The sequence below is a fragment of the Poromitra crassiceps genome, assembly GCF_964638095.1.
Source record: "Poromitra crassiceps genome assembly, chromosome: 25".
In the NCBI taxonomy this organism is placed as follows: domain Eukaryota; kingdom Metazoa; phylum Chordata; class Actinopteri; order Beryciformes; family Melamphaidae; genus Poromitra; species Poromitra crassiceps.
The window spans coordinates 20,432,827-20,445,833 of record NC_139649.1 but is presented as its reverse complement, the minus strand read 5'-3'; the positions used below and the strand labels follow the sequence as shown (position 1 = coordinate 20,445,833).

The 13,007-nt window shown below is 44.4% G+C and overlaps 1 protein-coding gene and 2 pseudogenes across 3 annotated transcripts; 2 read left to right on the top strand and 1 right to left on the bottom strand.

Annotated features, from left to right (window-relative positions):
- Positions 1-777: 777 nt before the first annotated feature.
- On the top strand, positions 778-3,762 carry LOC310798150 (protein disulfide-isomerase A3-like; the record flags this gene model as incomplete). The annotated part of the gene is made up of 6 exons (XM_083660629.1): positions 778-836; positions 2,075-2,183; positions 2,500-2,628; positions 2,868-2,947; positions 3,500-3,557; positions 3,652-3,762. 6 exons carry the CDS (start codon positions 778-780, stop codon positions 3,760-3,762), a joined length of 546 nt encoding a protein of 181 aa, XP_083516755.1.
- Positions 3,763-6,077: 2,315 nt separating this feature from the next.
- On the bottom strand, positions 6,078-7,265 carry LOC310798149 (G2/mitotic-specific cyclin-B2 pseudogene; annotated as a pseudogene). Its single transcript has one exon. The product of its transcript is annotated as a G2/mitotic-specific cyclin-B2 pseudogene (transcript).
- Positions 7,266-9,443: 2,178 nt separating this feature from the next.
- Positions 9,444-12,269, top strand: LOC310798148 (interferon-stimulated gene 20 kDa protein pseudogene; annotated as a pseudogene). Its single transcript has 3 exons — positions 9,444-9,890; positions 10,593-10,793; positions 12,006-12,269. The product of its transcript is annotated as an interferon-stimulated gene 20 kDa protein pseudogene (transcript).
- Positions 12,270-13,007: the final 738 nt, after the last annotated feature.

Here is a 13,007-nt window from a genome sequence, read left to right as displayed (position 1 = left end):
TGAACCTGTTCGTTTCCGACACTGAAGATGAGGACTTTGGTGGTTTCAGTACGCAGGAAGAAGAGGAAGACGAGGATTAGTGACTTGACTTCTCTGGTTACAGCCGTTTGCTGCACATATAGCCTATTGTTGTGTGATTTTGTCTGGGGATTAGTGACCTGACTTTTGTTTTGTTTTGTTGAAATGTTAATAAATGGGAGCTTCCCCAAACAGCCATCTCTTTCCCGACATTCCTCTCTGTGCACGAACCCTTTCATATGGTAATTAAACATCAAAACACCCGCGGCTTATAGACCGGTGCGGCTTATATAAGAAAAAAATAGTCAATTTTGGTCCCGCGGCTTATATACCGGTGCGCCTTATAGTCCGGAATTTACGGTACTCACTATGGCTATTCAAATAATCTTGAATCTTGAATTTACCCCTGGTATTAAAATGCGATCTGTATCCGGATCCAGATCCAGATCACATTTTAATACCAGGTATAAATGTGGTCTTAGACTGCGTTTACATGGACTTGAGTATCCCGGTTACTGTCGGGGTTTTGGAGTATCCCGTGTTTGTGTTTGCGCATGTAAACATCATATCCCGGTTTCAGAAAGCTGGATAAGCCCTTATCCCGGTTTTGAGAAAGCTGGTTATGCGAGGTGGAGTACTCCGAAAGAACCCGGGATACTGCTGCATGTATACACCTTATCCTGCTTTCTGACTGCAGCAGACTACCTGCGCAGGCGCGGCTTGAGCCAAGTGACGTGACGTAACAGCAATATCCGAAAAATGGCGGCGGTTGCAAAGAAAGGCAAGTCGGCCCACTTCTGGAGCGATGAGGAAACTGGGTTTTGTCTTTCGGCGATGAAAGAATTAAATGTACTTCGCACTTTAGATGGGAGAAGGCACCGAAATGCTGACATATTCAAAACTATAACGGACAGACTGCAGGACGCCGGTTTCCCAACACGTTCCGTGGAGCAAGTCAGGTCACGGTGGAAAACACTAAGGAAACGTTACTACGAGGTCATTGGGCGCATTTTCTTTAAACGTTTTGGTCCGAGTGAAATGTTATGTGGTCTCTCCTGTTTCTAAATATATCTGAACCGTTTGGTTTGAACAAGTAAAACTTGTAAAATCTTTATAAGCATTTTACGAAATGTCTATTGGAAAATAAATGGCGGATGAAAATCTCTGGTACAGTGCTGAAGCAGGAAGTGACGTTCCACTTTGGCTCTCTATTCACCTTATTCAGAAGAGACCGTCTGGCTTGAGAGACTAACAGGAAGTGTAAATACAATCGACGGTTCCAATTGTATTTACACTTCCTGTGACTCCTAAACCTAGTCTGACTCATAATGTGAGTTAAACTAGGTTTGACCAGGTGAGTCAAGACTAGTGTGAGCAGGTAAAACAGCCGGCGTTTTGAACAGGAAGTTGCGATACAATGGGTTAAGTGGGCGGGGCTGTATAAAGTGAATACAAATACAAAACAAAAGGTACAAATCCAGGGGTGGTGTATCACTCAACGGAAGCATATTGACACTGAGGGATGTTGTTAGTCCTTTATGTTGGGGACGTGGCACCTGTGAGTGGGTCACATGTGAACAGCGGTGAATGACACCGGGTTCAGGCACTTTGGAATGTGAGGTGCACTTCCAGTTTTTCTTAGGGTTCGATGCCAGCAACATTCTCAAGCCGACATTCGGACAGATGTCCCATTGCTTTAGGAAAGGCCGTGGGCCAAAATGGTGATATTTTGGGGCTGGGGTCCAGTGATGTTTCACTGGTGTTGGAATTTGATAATTGACACACAGTGACATGTGGTACTAGAGATGCAGACAAGAAGCGCACTAATAAATAGATGAACAGGAAGATATACAAGACATTCATTTTAATTTAACTTGGCAGGAGTTGACAACAATGATACAAATTTTATTGTACATAAAGTACGACTGACGATGTTGATTGTCCATGCCTTTTGCTTAAATGTCATATTTCACAGCTGATTGCCTTTAACGTCATTCTTTCTTTCTTTCTCTCTCTCTCTCTCCCCCCCTCCTCCTCCCTCCCTCTCTCTCACCAGGCGTGATGGAAAAGCCCTGGAGCGTTTCCTGCAGGATTACTTTGACGGCAAGCTGAAGCGCTACCTCAAATCCGAGCCCATTCCCGAGAACAACGACGGACCCGTCAAGGTGAGACGCAGCGTCCGAAGAGACTTCTCCGTCCTAGGAGACTTCTTTGTTGTTATTTATAAATGAATTGGATTCAGATGGCGCTTCTCTAGATCCTCAAAGCGCTTCACATAGCGGAGGAACTCCACTCATCCACCACAGATGTGTAGCACTCGCATGCTTTCACGTGCTCTGTAATGGATGTGATTTAAGTCCAAATGTTCTTCTGTCAAAGTAAAATTACTGACTTCAAAACGACTCTTTAGGTACTGGCACACAAATGCTACTTGTTTATCACTGAAAGAGTCCATATGTAACCTCTGCCCCCTGTGTCCAGACTGTGGTGGCTGAGAACTTTGACTCCATCGTCAACGACGACAGCAAAGACGTGCTGATCGAGTTCTACGCTCCGTGGTGCGGCCACTGCAAGACCCTGGAGCCCAAATATGTAGAGCTGGGAGAGAAGGTAAGGGAGAGATACTGTACATGGAGGACGTATACCATTTTGTGTTAATTTCTTTTAATTTAAAAGGCCTTAGCATAGCATAACTGCTCATGTTATAAGTATGGGTGGCCCATTGTGGAAATAAGCCCCTAACACAGACAGTGCTGGTGCTTAACTACAGGACCAGACAAAACTCAGGCTGTCGCTGGAACTAGTTTACTTTGCAGAGACTAACATTTTCTCTCCTCTACCCCACACAGCTGGCCGAGGATCCCAATGTTGTCATCGCCAAGATGGACGCCACCGCCAATGATGTGCCAGCTCCATATGAAGTCCGAGGGTGAGGAATGAACCACTTCACTGTTGCATTCGGGGGTTTGGGAAAATCAAAGAAAAATAAGGCCTTCAATCAAAGTTTTGAAACTGAAAAGATGGCCTTGAAAATATGTGCTCAGCTCTCCATCCTAGCGTCAACATTTCACATCAAGAGTACAAATCCTGTGGTGGAGAAAAGAAGCCGTTTTAAAATGAAGGATTTCACCAGGGTTCCTTGACTTCAGAGCACCATGATTATGATTTTTTTTTAATTATTATTATTATTACCAATGTCATGTCTTACCCTTGGTTCACACCAGGCGCTATGCAGAAGCTCGGCCCGCCCCCCCCCCCCCCAAAATCTGAGCATTTGAAGTCCTTGAATCTCACCTAACAAGACCTTAAAAGATAGAGAAAGTTGTTGAGTTTGATATCTTAGCATGTGGAAACCCTCTGTATAACATATTGATTTTGATGTTTTGGTCATGTTCATACCCTGTTTTAAAAAGTCATGTGATGCTATGATGTACAGTATAATGATTATTTCTCATCTGACCAACCTTTCTTTCTCTTCCAGATTCCCCACAATCTTCTTTGCCCCAGCTGGACAGAAAATGAGCCCAAAGAAATACGAGGTGAGTCTCATCTCGAGTGCTGGTTAAAACAAAGTGTGTGTCCTGCTTCTCTGCGTGTTGGCTGATGGATTCATAATCTCTGTTCTGGTTCCAGGGCGGTCACGAGGTGAACGACTTCCTCTCCTACCTGAAGAAGGAGGCCACCAACCCCCTGGTGGCACAGGAGGGGGAGCCCAAGAAGAAGAAGAAGAAGTCGGAGCTATAAAAGCTCAGAACTGGAACTTATCGCATCCCCCGCAAGGATTGGGGGGAGGGATCCCGACAGAGAAAGAACTAAATTATATTCCAGTCTCTTAGTGAACTACCGAATGCTCTGAAGCCAAGTCACAATGACGTGGCCCTCCCTTTGGTAGCCTAGGTAAACCCAGCCCCCACGTGACCTGCTCTCTCAGTTCCCAGTCACTAGCGTGTATAGTGACTGAGAACAGGTCTGAGAGCAGGTCACGTGGGGGATGGGTTTACCCAGGCTATCCCTTTGGGTCCTCGGCTGCTCTGGGAAAACTGTGGAAGGTGGAGAGGTGGTGGCCAGGGCCTGCCTGATTTAGAACCAACAACAACAAAAAATTGTTAGGGAAGAGGGACCGCTTTTGAAATTTGAGATTATTTCCCCTGGTCTGTCTACTTCACTTCAGACTGATGCACTTTGGTTTGACACCAGTCTCCAGTCATCATCGCTTTGTTTTTGTTGCCTTCTTGACAAGGGGTGTTGGGTTGTTGTTTTTTCTTTTGTACCACGTCTTTATTTTTGTACATTTGGAAGGATTGTGAAATAAAAGGCCCACAAAACCAAAAAGAACTATGATTTGATTCATGCAAGTAATCTTGAAGTTTGAGTAAAACTGCTGTTGGGCTGGGCAATATGATTGAAATCAATATGAAGTTATATAATCATATCAATATATCACATTGTGGCTCACAAGCAAAATCACATGTTAAATATCACATTAATGGTAATTCCATTGAACTAAATTGTCATGTTTGGTTAACCTTGTGAGGCAGCTGGATTCGCGCAAACCATCTGGGCAGCTTCAGGTTAATGTTTGGTGTGATGTCAAACATTAATTTTTTTAATAATACTACCAGATGTGATTTTGTCAGAGCTGTTAAAATAAAATTAGCATAAGTTAAATCACAATATCATCATACTATGGTTCCACTGAAAGATAAATGATATTGAATATTATTGTCCAGCCCTAATTTCAAGCTACTGATGAAACTATATTCTTCCACTTTTAAAATTAGATTTTGCTGTTCTGTTCCCCTTGACTTCCACAGACTCTAAGTCTTGTCATCATGGTATTCTATCACCTTCTCCCTAATTTCTTGCTTCCTTTTTCAATCCATTGTTTTCCTCCCACAAGAGTTTCATTCAGCTTTGTACATTCCAATACATTCAAAGTGGGACCTTGAGGATACAAGAAACAGCCTCGGCCATTTCCAACCCAAATGACAAATCATTAGATTAACTAAGGAGCTAAAAATAATCTGTTAAATCAATGTCATGCCAAAAGCATTTTTTTATATACAGTCGGTCACAAAATCACATCTCTTTGGGTCAGTGTGATATATTGAAATTCCAGCCACTCTCTTCCTTGTGGTTAGGCTTGGTGGGACTTGCTTCTCATGTTTTAGTTTGATAATGTATTGTATACTAGTTTGAAGAAAGGTTTTCACTCAGCGTTGGGCAGTCTTGTCTCTTAGCACTTGTCAAACACTTTCTTTTCTCCATCTATAGGTGCAAGGTGCAGCCGAGTAATTCTGACAAAGATATTTTCTTCTTTCTGTGATTAGGGCTTGAATGCCTCTCATCATTGCTCCGTTTAAACAGGTAACCTTGCAGAGTTCATTTATAAACCTTGAAAAACATGTAAGTACGCAGAGGTCATCTCAGAGGTCAAAAAGGTCAACATCTGTGGTTCATGAGAAACAAACCCTGCTATGGTCACTAATTTCTGAATTCAATTGAACCGAATGATAACTTTAGATGTTTATTGGAATAAATTGGCATACATTTGTACACCAATATCCACTTTGTGGCAATACAAGGTATTTAACAAAGTATCTTTACAAGGAATTTGCAAGGTATTTAAACTGAATTTGAATTTTACAATGATTAGAACATCTGTTGATTGTCCAGTGTGAAAAATCATGGAGCCATAGGCCTACCTTTTTTAAATCCAACAAGTTATTCATTTATTTTAGAATAGATCTTTTACAATGAGAGAAATAGAAAATATAATAGAATAGACAATATTTGCATTACATTCAAAAACAGAACACATTTTGGGCTTCACATGACACCAATATCCACTTGGCAATACAACTGTGGCAATACAAATTATATTTACAAGGATTTTTTTTTTTTTTTTTTACAAGGAATTAACAAAGTATTTACACTGAATTATCAATGAAACATTTTACAACAAAAACATTAGAACACATTCTAGGCTTCACTTGTCATAGGAAGAGAAGCAGAGAAGCAGCCATGTTCTGAGGGGGTTCTACAGACCACTGAAATGGCTAAAAATGCCACTGGATGTTTGTGAGCTGAGGAAGGAGGCTGACTTCCATCAGCTCGCTGCTCGAGTATTTCTTTTTGACCCACATGAACTCTTGTTTTCCCTCATTTGCAGCGACCACATTTTCGGCTATGCGCCGCATGACTGGCCTGAGGTGGGCCCAGTCATAATTAGAGTAGTGATGCTGAGTAGGGGACCATGGCAGCTGACCCAGCAGCCCCTGGGAGAGGCAAAGGGCAGCGGCAGCTACCTCAGATGGCCGATAATGCACCATTTGGTAGTCCAGCAGAGTCACCTCCATCAGGTACTTGGCCAGTGTGCGTGTCCTTGCAGTAGTCTTTGCAGCCTTTGAAGCACGCCTGAGGAAATGGGGTGGCAGAGGGCGTCCCAGGTCAAAATTGAGGCTGGTCAAGATCACCTGCTCCTTCTCCAGAATCTGGGCCTCTGTGACCGTATTGTCTGTGATGTTGGCCAAGTCTGCAACCTTCATCAGACTGTATCCTCTCCTCTCCTCATACTTTGAGGCGAGTAGTATGGCCGTCACACCAATGAGCTGCAGCTCAGTAGGAAGCACTGCTGGCTGGTCCTGCAGAAAACGGTCCAATATGGCAATCGAGAGGAACATTGTCTCCTGAAGCAGCTCGAAGCAGCAGTGAACCTGGATCATCCAGTCGACGAGAATAGCTCGCATGCGTTCATTGATTTGATAATCCTGCATGTACTCCGGTCGGACAGCCTGCTGCACCTCAAGGAGGCCCAGATAGGCGTATATGTCCTTGACATATTCAGAGCAGCGCTGTGGCTGGTCTCCATCGTGCTCATCGATGTCCTCTATGAGTGTCTCAGAGAAAGCCTGAGGCAGTTCCTCCTTCTCCTTCATGGGCAGATTGGGCACATCCGCTGTCTCCACCTCTGGGGGGAGCGGGTCTTCACGTGCGACCACCTGCTGGACTTGTCGGTTGGTCAGCTCTCCAAGGACAGCTCTCCTTTGAGCAACTCCTGTGGCTCTCCTCGTCTGTCCTGGGTATTCTGTACGACTGACTGGGTTTTCTGTATGCCTAGGCTGGCGGCACTTGCGTCTTCCTTTGTGGATGGCCAAGCCTCTGGCAGTTGTCAGCTTGGTCCATCCACATGTACACACCTGGCGAGTGAACTGGCCATCCCTGCAGTGTCTGCGTCTCTGCTCCATCAGAACAGGGAATGTCTTGTTGTTGATGATGATGATGATAATGTGATGACAGCAAATCCTCTGCACAACGGTATGCTGGCGCCTCCTTCAGTGTCTACAGTAGAATGCCTGAACTAGAGAGAGCGGCGTTAGCTTTATACTTTAAACCATACTCTAAACGGACCAATCAGGAAGTCGCGGCTAGCTTTAAACTCAAACGGGCCAATCAGGAAGTCGCACCTGGTCAGACCAAACGGGTCAAACCATTGACTGTAAAAATAGGGGTCAAACCGAACGTCTTACGTCAACACGTTTCCGGCAGTTTACGGGAAGCCGGAAGATGTGATTTTATTTATTTATTATTTTTATTTTATTAACAAATTCACCCTTCGCTAAGTCCCGCCCGAAGGGACATTGTCGAGGAGTTGTACATATGGGATTTGCAACTCCGTTGGCCTGAAGAAGTAAGTTCAGAAAATGTGTTATATACTCCAGCTGAGAAAGAGCCAATCAGGATGGCAAACAGAGGACACTTGCCCAGACATGTTCCGGAACGCCTTCTGCTAGCTATGCATTAGCTGAGTAGCTAGCAGCATTAGCATAGCTAGCAGAAAGCGTCCCGACGGGGCTAACGCTAGTTCGCTCAGTACATACCCATGGTACATACACGACACGTGCTGCTGTCGGAAAAGGTAAAAAAAAAAATCAACCGTTATATTTTATCATTTCATGTCCTTTCCTGACTTTAAAGATACATACCGCTGCCTATCTATTCTCATTTGTAATATTGATTTACGTAATGTTATTTTCTTGAGAGTGTGGTCCGCAGTTTATTGTATTTGACGTGGCTTTCGTAAACTAACCTAGCATAACGTGAGCTGTACAACTAGCCTGGACCCTGGACACAGAACAGTGGTACGCCAAACTCCGTTCAAATATCTGTCAGTTACATCTGGCCTAGCTCATCGGCAGACTGTTATAACGCTAGCTACCGCATGAAACACGCCTCAATATTATGAATTCATATGTATCACTAGTTAATACGGCATACATGATACATACAATCTATCAACGTCATCTAAAGTCATTAGAACAGAAACGTCTAACGTAAATAGACTGGGCATCCAAATGTATGAATGGAATGGAGCTACTTGGTTGGTCTCATATTATCATATGCCGAATTTGCCAGTGGAACCCAATGATTCTGAAAAGGTCTTGTTATGGTCGACGACAAGCAAAACAACTGCTATTAGCTTAGTTTTGGATTCTGATTTGTGGAGTTTGATCTGACATAACTTAACACAATAAGCTTGTTATGCAAATTATTCCCTCATACTTTGGTTAACTATACTTAGCTACATTACATTAGTTAGAGAAAATATGGGCATTGCCGTTTTTCTTTCTAATAGTAATGTTACATAATTTTCATACACCTGGCCCAATATCTCAATAATGTTTCTAAATAGCCAGCCCATAGAGTTTTATGTGGGTTAGGGTTACGTACACCAGGGGTGGGCAATCATTTTTCCGGGGGGGGGGGGAGAGATTGTTGCCAGGGGCAAAAAAATATTGTCATGCCGTAACCTCTAATTTTTTAACTTGATTAAATTATAGAAAACATACTGTCCACTTTACCCCACTAGCCGGGCGCTGCTCGCTCATACTGAGCATTAGCGCCCGGGGACCCCCTTAACATTTGCCCATAGACCAGCTTTCCGCTGTCGCGGCTACGTCTTAAAATATTACTTACCTGAGCCAGAAACTTGAAGTGAAGACTATCCGATGCCTAACATCCTCTCCTTCTAAGCAGATGTCGCCGCTTCCAACTTGTTGCATAAAATCTACTTTTATGTCTTTTATTTTAAAAAGTCCTTAATGCAATACCATTCAGGAAGTGTAGAAGTGCACAATTATTCATCTTTAAAAATAGTTATTTTCTATCTGAACTCCTTCCCTAATAATATGGTATTTCTCTCTCTCTCAGATATAAGGGATGATCATGGCAGAAGCCTCTCAAATGAGTAAAGCCCCCTCATGGGGGCTCCCCAACAACAATAGGTTTCTATGCAGTAAATCCATGATGCTTCATACTATGGAGAACGCTAAAGCCAGGAAAAAGCACCAAAGAAAGAACAGAATCACCAGCTTGAAGAGGAAAATACCAGACTGGATGCAAATAAACTAGTAAAAAAAATCAAAATGTTCTCCAGCCATATAGAACAAGAACATCAAAGCACTCTGAACTCCGAAGACCCGAGCACTGATGTGTCTAAAACTGGACAGCAGACCTCTTGCTCCAGGCAGCAGAGGTCGGCTGACCGGCAGAGGTCCCTAGCGGCTCTCGGGGAGAGCTGGCAGGAGGTGGACAGTGGCTTCTCCTCGGAGACGAGTCCTTCGGCTAGCGGCCGTAGCTCTCCGTGCCTGTTCACCGCTGTGGTGGCCTTGGACTGTGAGATGGTGGGCACGGGCCCGGGCGGGCGCTGCAGTGAGCTGGCCCGCTGCAGCATACTGGACTATCATGGCAACGTGGTCTACGACAAATACATCCGTCCCTGTCAGCCCGTCACCAACTACAGGACTCGCTGGAGCGGCGTCCAGAGCCACCACCTGCGCCACGCTGCGCCGTTCACCGAGGCCAGGGAGGAGGTACGCTCAGCCTTGTGTTTGTGTTTGAGATCTGCTGCCTGATTCTCTTCACATTTTCTCTCTCACAATACTCAATTAGTTGTTACTGTTTATTAGAGTACACAGTGAACAAGTCTATCGCCAATAGGGATGGAACGATATGCTTCTGTCCAAATACAATGCGATACATGATACAGGGTTCATGATGTGATATGACCATGATACAATGTAACAAAAGTTCAAAGACAACAAATAATGATTTTTCACTTTCAAGCCATTTAATTCGATTATCAGAACAGGCCAGAAAAATATTCGGTGTCACAAGAAAGAAAAAAGAGAGGCAAATTTGAGGGGAAAATCTGAAAAGTTATACATGAATGATAATACGTTATCGTTATCGTTTGACTCTGATGAAGACGCAGCAGGCGTCGAAACGTTAGTCATTGAATAAAGCAATTTTCCAGTGAATCGTGTGCTCCAGGATCCTCTTTGGTTTGTCCATTGAACTTTTGTCATGAATGATAATACATTCGTATGGTAGAAATGATAGATTTTGTTCCTTCCTGCTTGCTTCCCCAGTGCACAAGGCTACCTTAATGTTGAGATCAAAGTGAATTAACATAAATCACTGATCCCGAATTATTCCCTAATTGTGTCCCACTCTAAGTCATTCATAATTTAATTTGTCTTCTTTTGCACTTCCCTTGGCTCCTCTTCTTCCAGATCCTGGCTCTTCTAGAGGGCAAGGTGGTGGTGGGCCACGCTATCTACAATGACTTTGAGGCCTTGGACATGCTCCACCCAGGTCACATGGTCAGGGACACCAGCACTACGAGTCTCCTCACCCGATTGGCCGGCTTCCCCCGCGGGCGCTGCCTCTCCCTTAAGATAATGGCCAATAAGCTGCTGGATAGGAGGATTCAGGTGAGTGCTTCATGAGCGTGCGTCACTTTGGAAAATGTAAACAAAATCTGGAGACGTTTCATCACAACTATTAGTATCTTTACAGCTCCCCATCAGTGTATTTTTACATTTTTTTAAGACATTTCATATTTTTCTGAGTCGTGTCCTGGCAATGTTGATTAGCCACACACTGTTCGCCAACTATTTTTTGTACTCAAGTTAAAAAATGTAAGTTGCTAAAATGGGATGATTACATATGACTATTAGTGGCAGTGGCACAGGATCAGATGACGTGCGACTATAGCCAGTGCCCACACAGTGTTTGAAAAAGAAGTTTGTAGCCCCGAAAGCATTGGAAGCATCTTGACGCTTGTGTTTTGAAAGCATTGGAAGCATCTTGACGCTTGTGTTTTGAAGTCCACCTGTTTTCAAAGGCTGAACACGCACTAGAAGTGTTATGAGGTGCGTCAAACTACCTTGACGCCCCGACTCTGACCTTGTTTCAGTTTTGGAGCGTCAAATGAGAAGCCAACAGCGACCAAAGCTCTGTCTCTCTCTGCATGTGTGTCTCTCTCCTGGTGTCTCTCTGCATGTGTGTCTCTCTCTGCATGTGTGTCTCTCTCCCTGGTGTCTCTCTGCATGTGTGTCTCTCTCCTGGTGTCTCTCTCTGCATGTGTGTCTCTCTCTGCATGTGTGTCTCTCTCCCTGGTGTCTCTCTGCATGTGTGTCTCTCTCCCTGGTGTCTCTCTCTGCATGTGTGTCTCTCTCCCTGGTGTCTCTCTCTGCATGTGTGTCTCTCTCCCTGGTGTCTCTCTCTGCATGTGTGTCTCTCTCTGCATGTGTGTCTCTCTCTGCATGTGTGTCTCTCTCCCTGGTGTGTCTCTCTCTGCATGTGTGTCTCTCTCTGCATGTGTGTCTCTCTCTGCATGTGTGTCTCTCTCCCTGGTGTCTCTCTCTGCATGTGTGTCTCTCTCTGCATGTGTGTCTCTCTCCCTGGTGTCTCTCTGCATGTGTGTCTCTCTCCCTGGTGTCTCTCTCTGCATGTGTGTCTCTCTCCCCGTCATCCTCGCCTGTCTCACGCTCTGCTATGATCCCCTGACAAATCTCACCGCAGTTTAAAATATAGCGAGCATGTAAAATATGACACTACACTATAGCAAGACTGTCTTGCTATCTTGCTTGATTGTAATCAAACAGGTCATAAATGAACCCTGTCTGGTTTTCCCTGCCCAGGTGGGGAGGTGGGGCCACTGCTCGGTGGAGGACGCCCAGGCCGCTCTGGACTTGTACAAGCTGGTGGAGGGCGAGTGGGAGCGGGAGCTGGAGGAGAAGATGAGGGACCACCATGCGGCGCTGCAGCCCAGCTTCGCCTCCTCCAACCACTACATGCAGGACCAGTACTGGCCAGAAGACATCTCACAGCCCACAGCCAATGAGAGAAGGAAGCTCACACTCACAGCCAATGAGAGAAGGAACCTCACAGCCCACAGCCAATGAGAGAAGGAAGCAGGGACTACTAATAGTGTAGTATGTATTAATAAAATACTCGACACACTTAAATGGAAAAAGTAAATGGCAAATCCAGGATTTTCCCTGATTTTTTTTGAGACAATGGTAGCAAAGGCTGGAGAATGTGCGTGGCATGTGTGGCGGACATAGTTTGTGTGCGCACCGCAAAGAGTTTTCTACAACTTCAATTCTCAACAAAGGTGGTGCAACTTTGAGTTAGATAGGAAGGGAAAACCCTGAAATCAGTGGTAGATAAATACCGTATTTCCTTAATAGTGGCTGACAGTCAACTAAAAGCTGATAATGGTTGGGGGGGCGTGGTCGACACAAACAAAAAAGCTGGCCCTAAATACAGGCTGGGGAAGATGGAAAAAACAAACTTTGACCCATGCATGTGCACATTTTGGAGACAGTGGCAAACAGCGACTGAAATGGCAAAGCAGTACAATAAAGCAATAAGTGGCATTTTACACTCAATTATAGGCATTAATTTAGTTTGACACTTATTGAGAGTTGATTTGAGTTGAATTGTGGAGCAGTGATGTCATTGATGCAGAAATGACATCACTGGTCCACACCATAACTCAAATCAACTCTCAGTAACTCAAACCAAATGAATTCCTGCAAAACTGTTGACAGTTTTTGGATATGTGTGAGATGATGTGCCAAATGAATCTGCATTGTTTTTGTCAGTGGAGTTTCGTCTTCTAGGCCGACCGACCTACA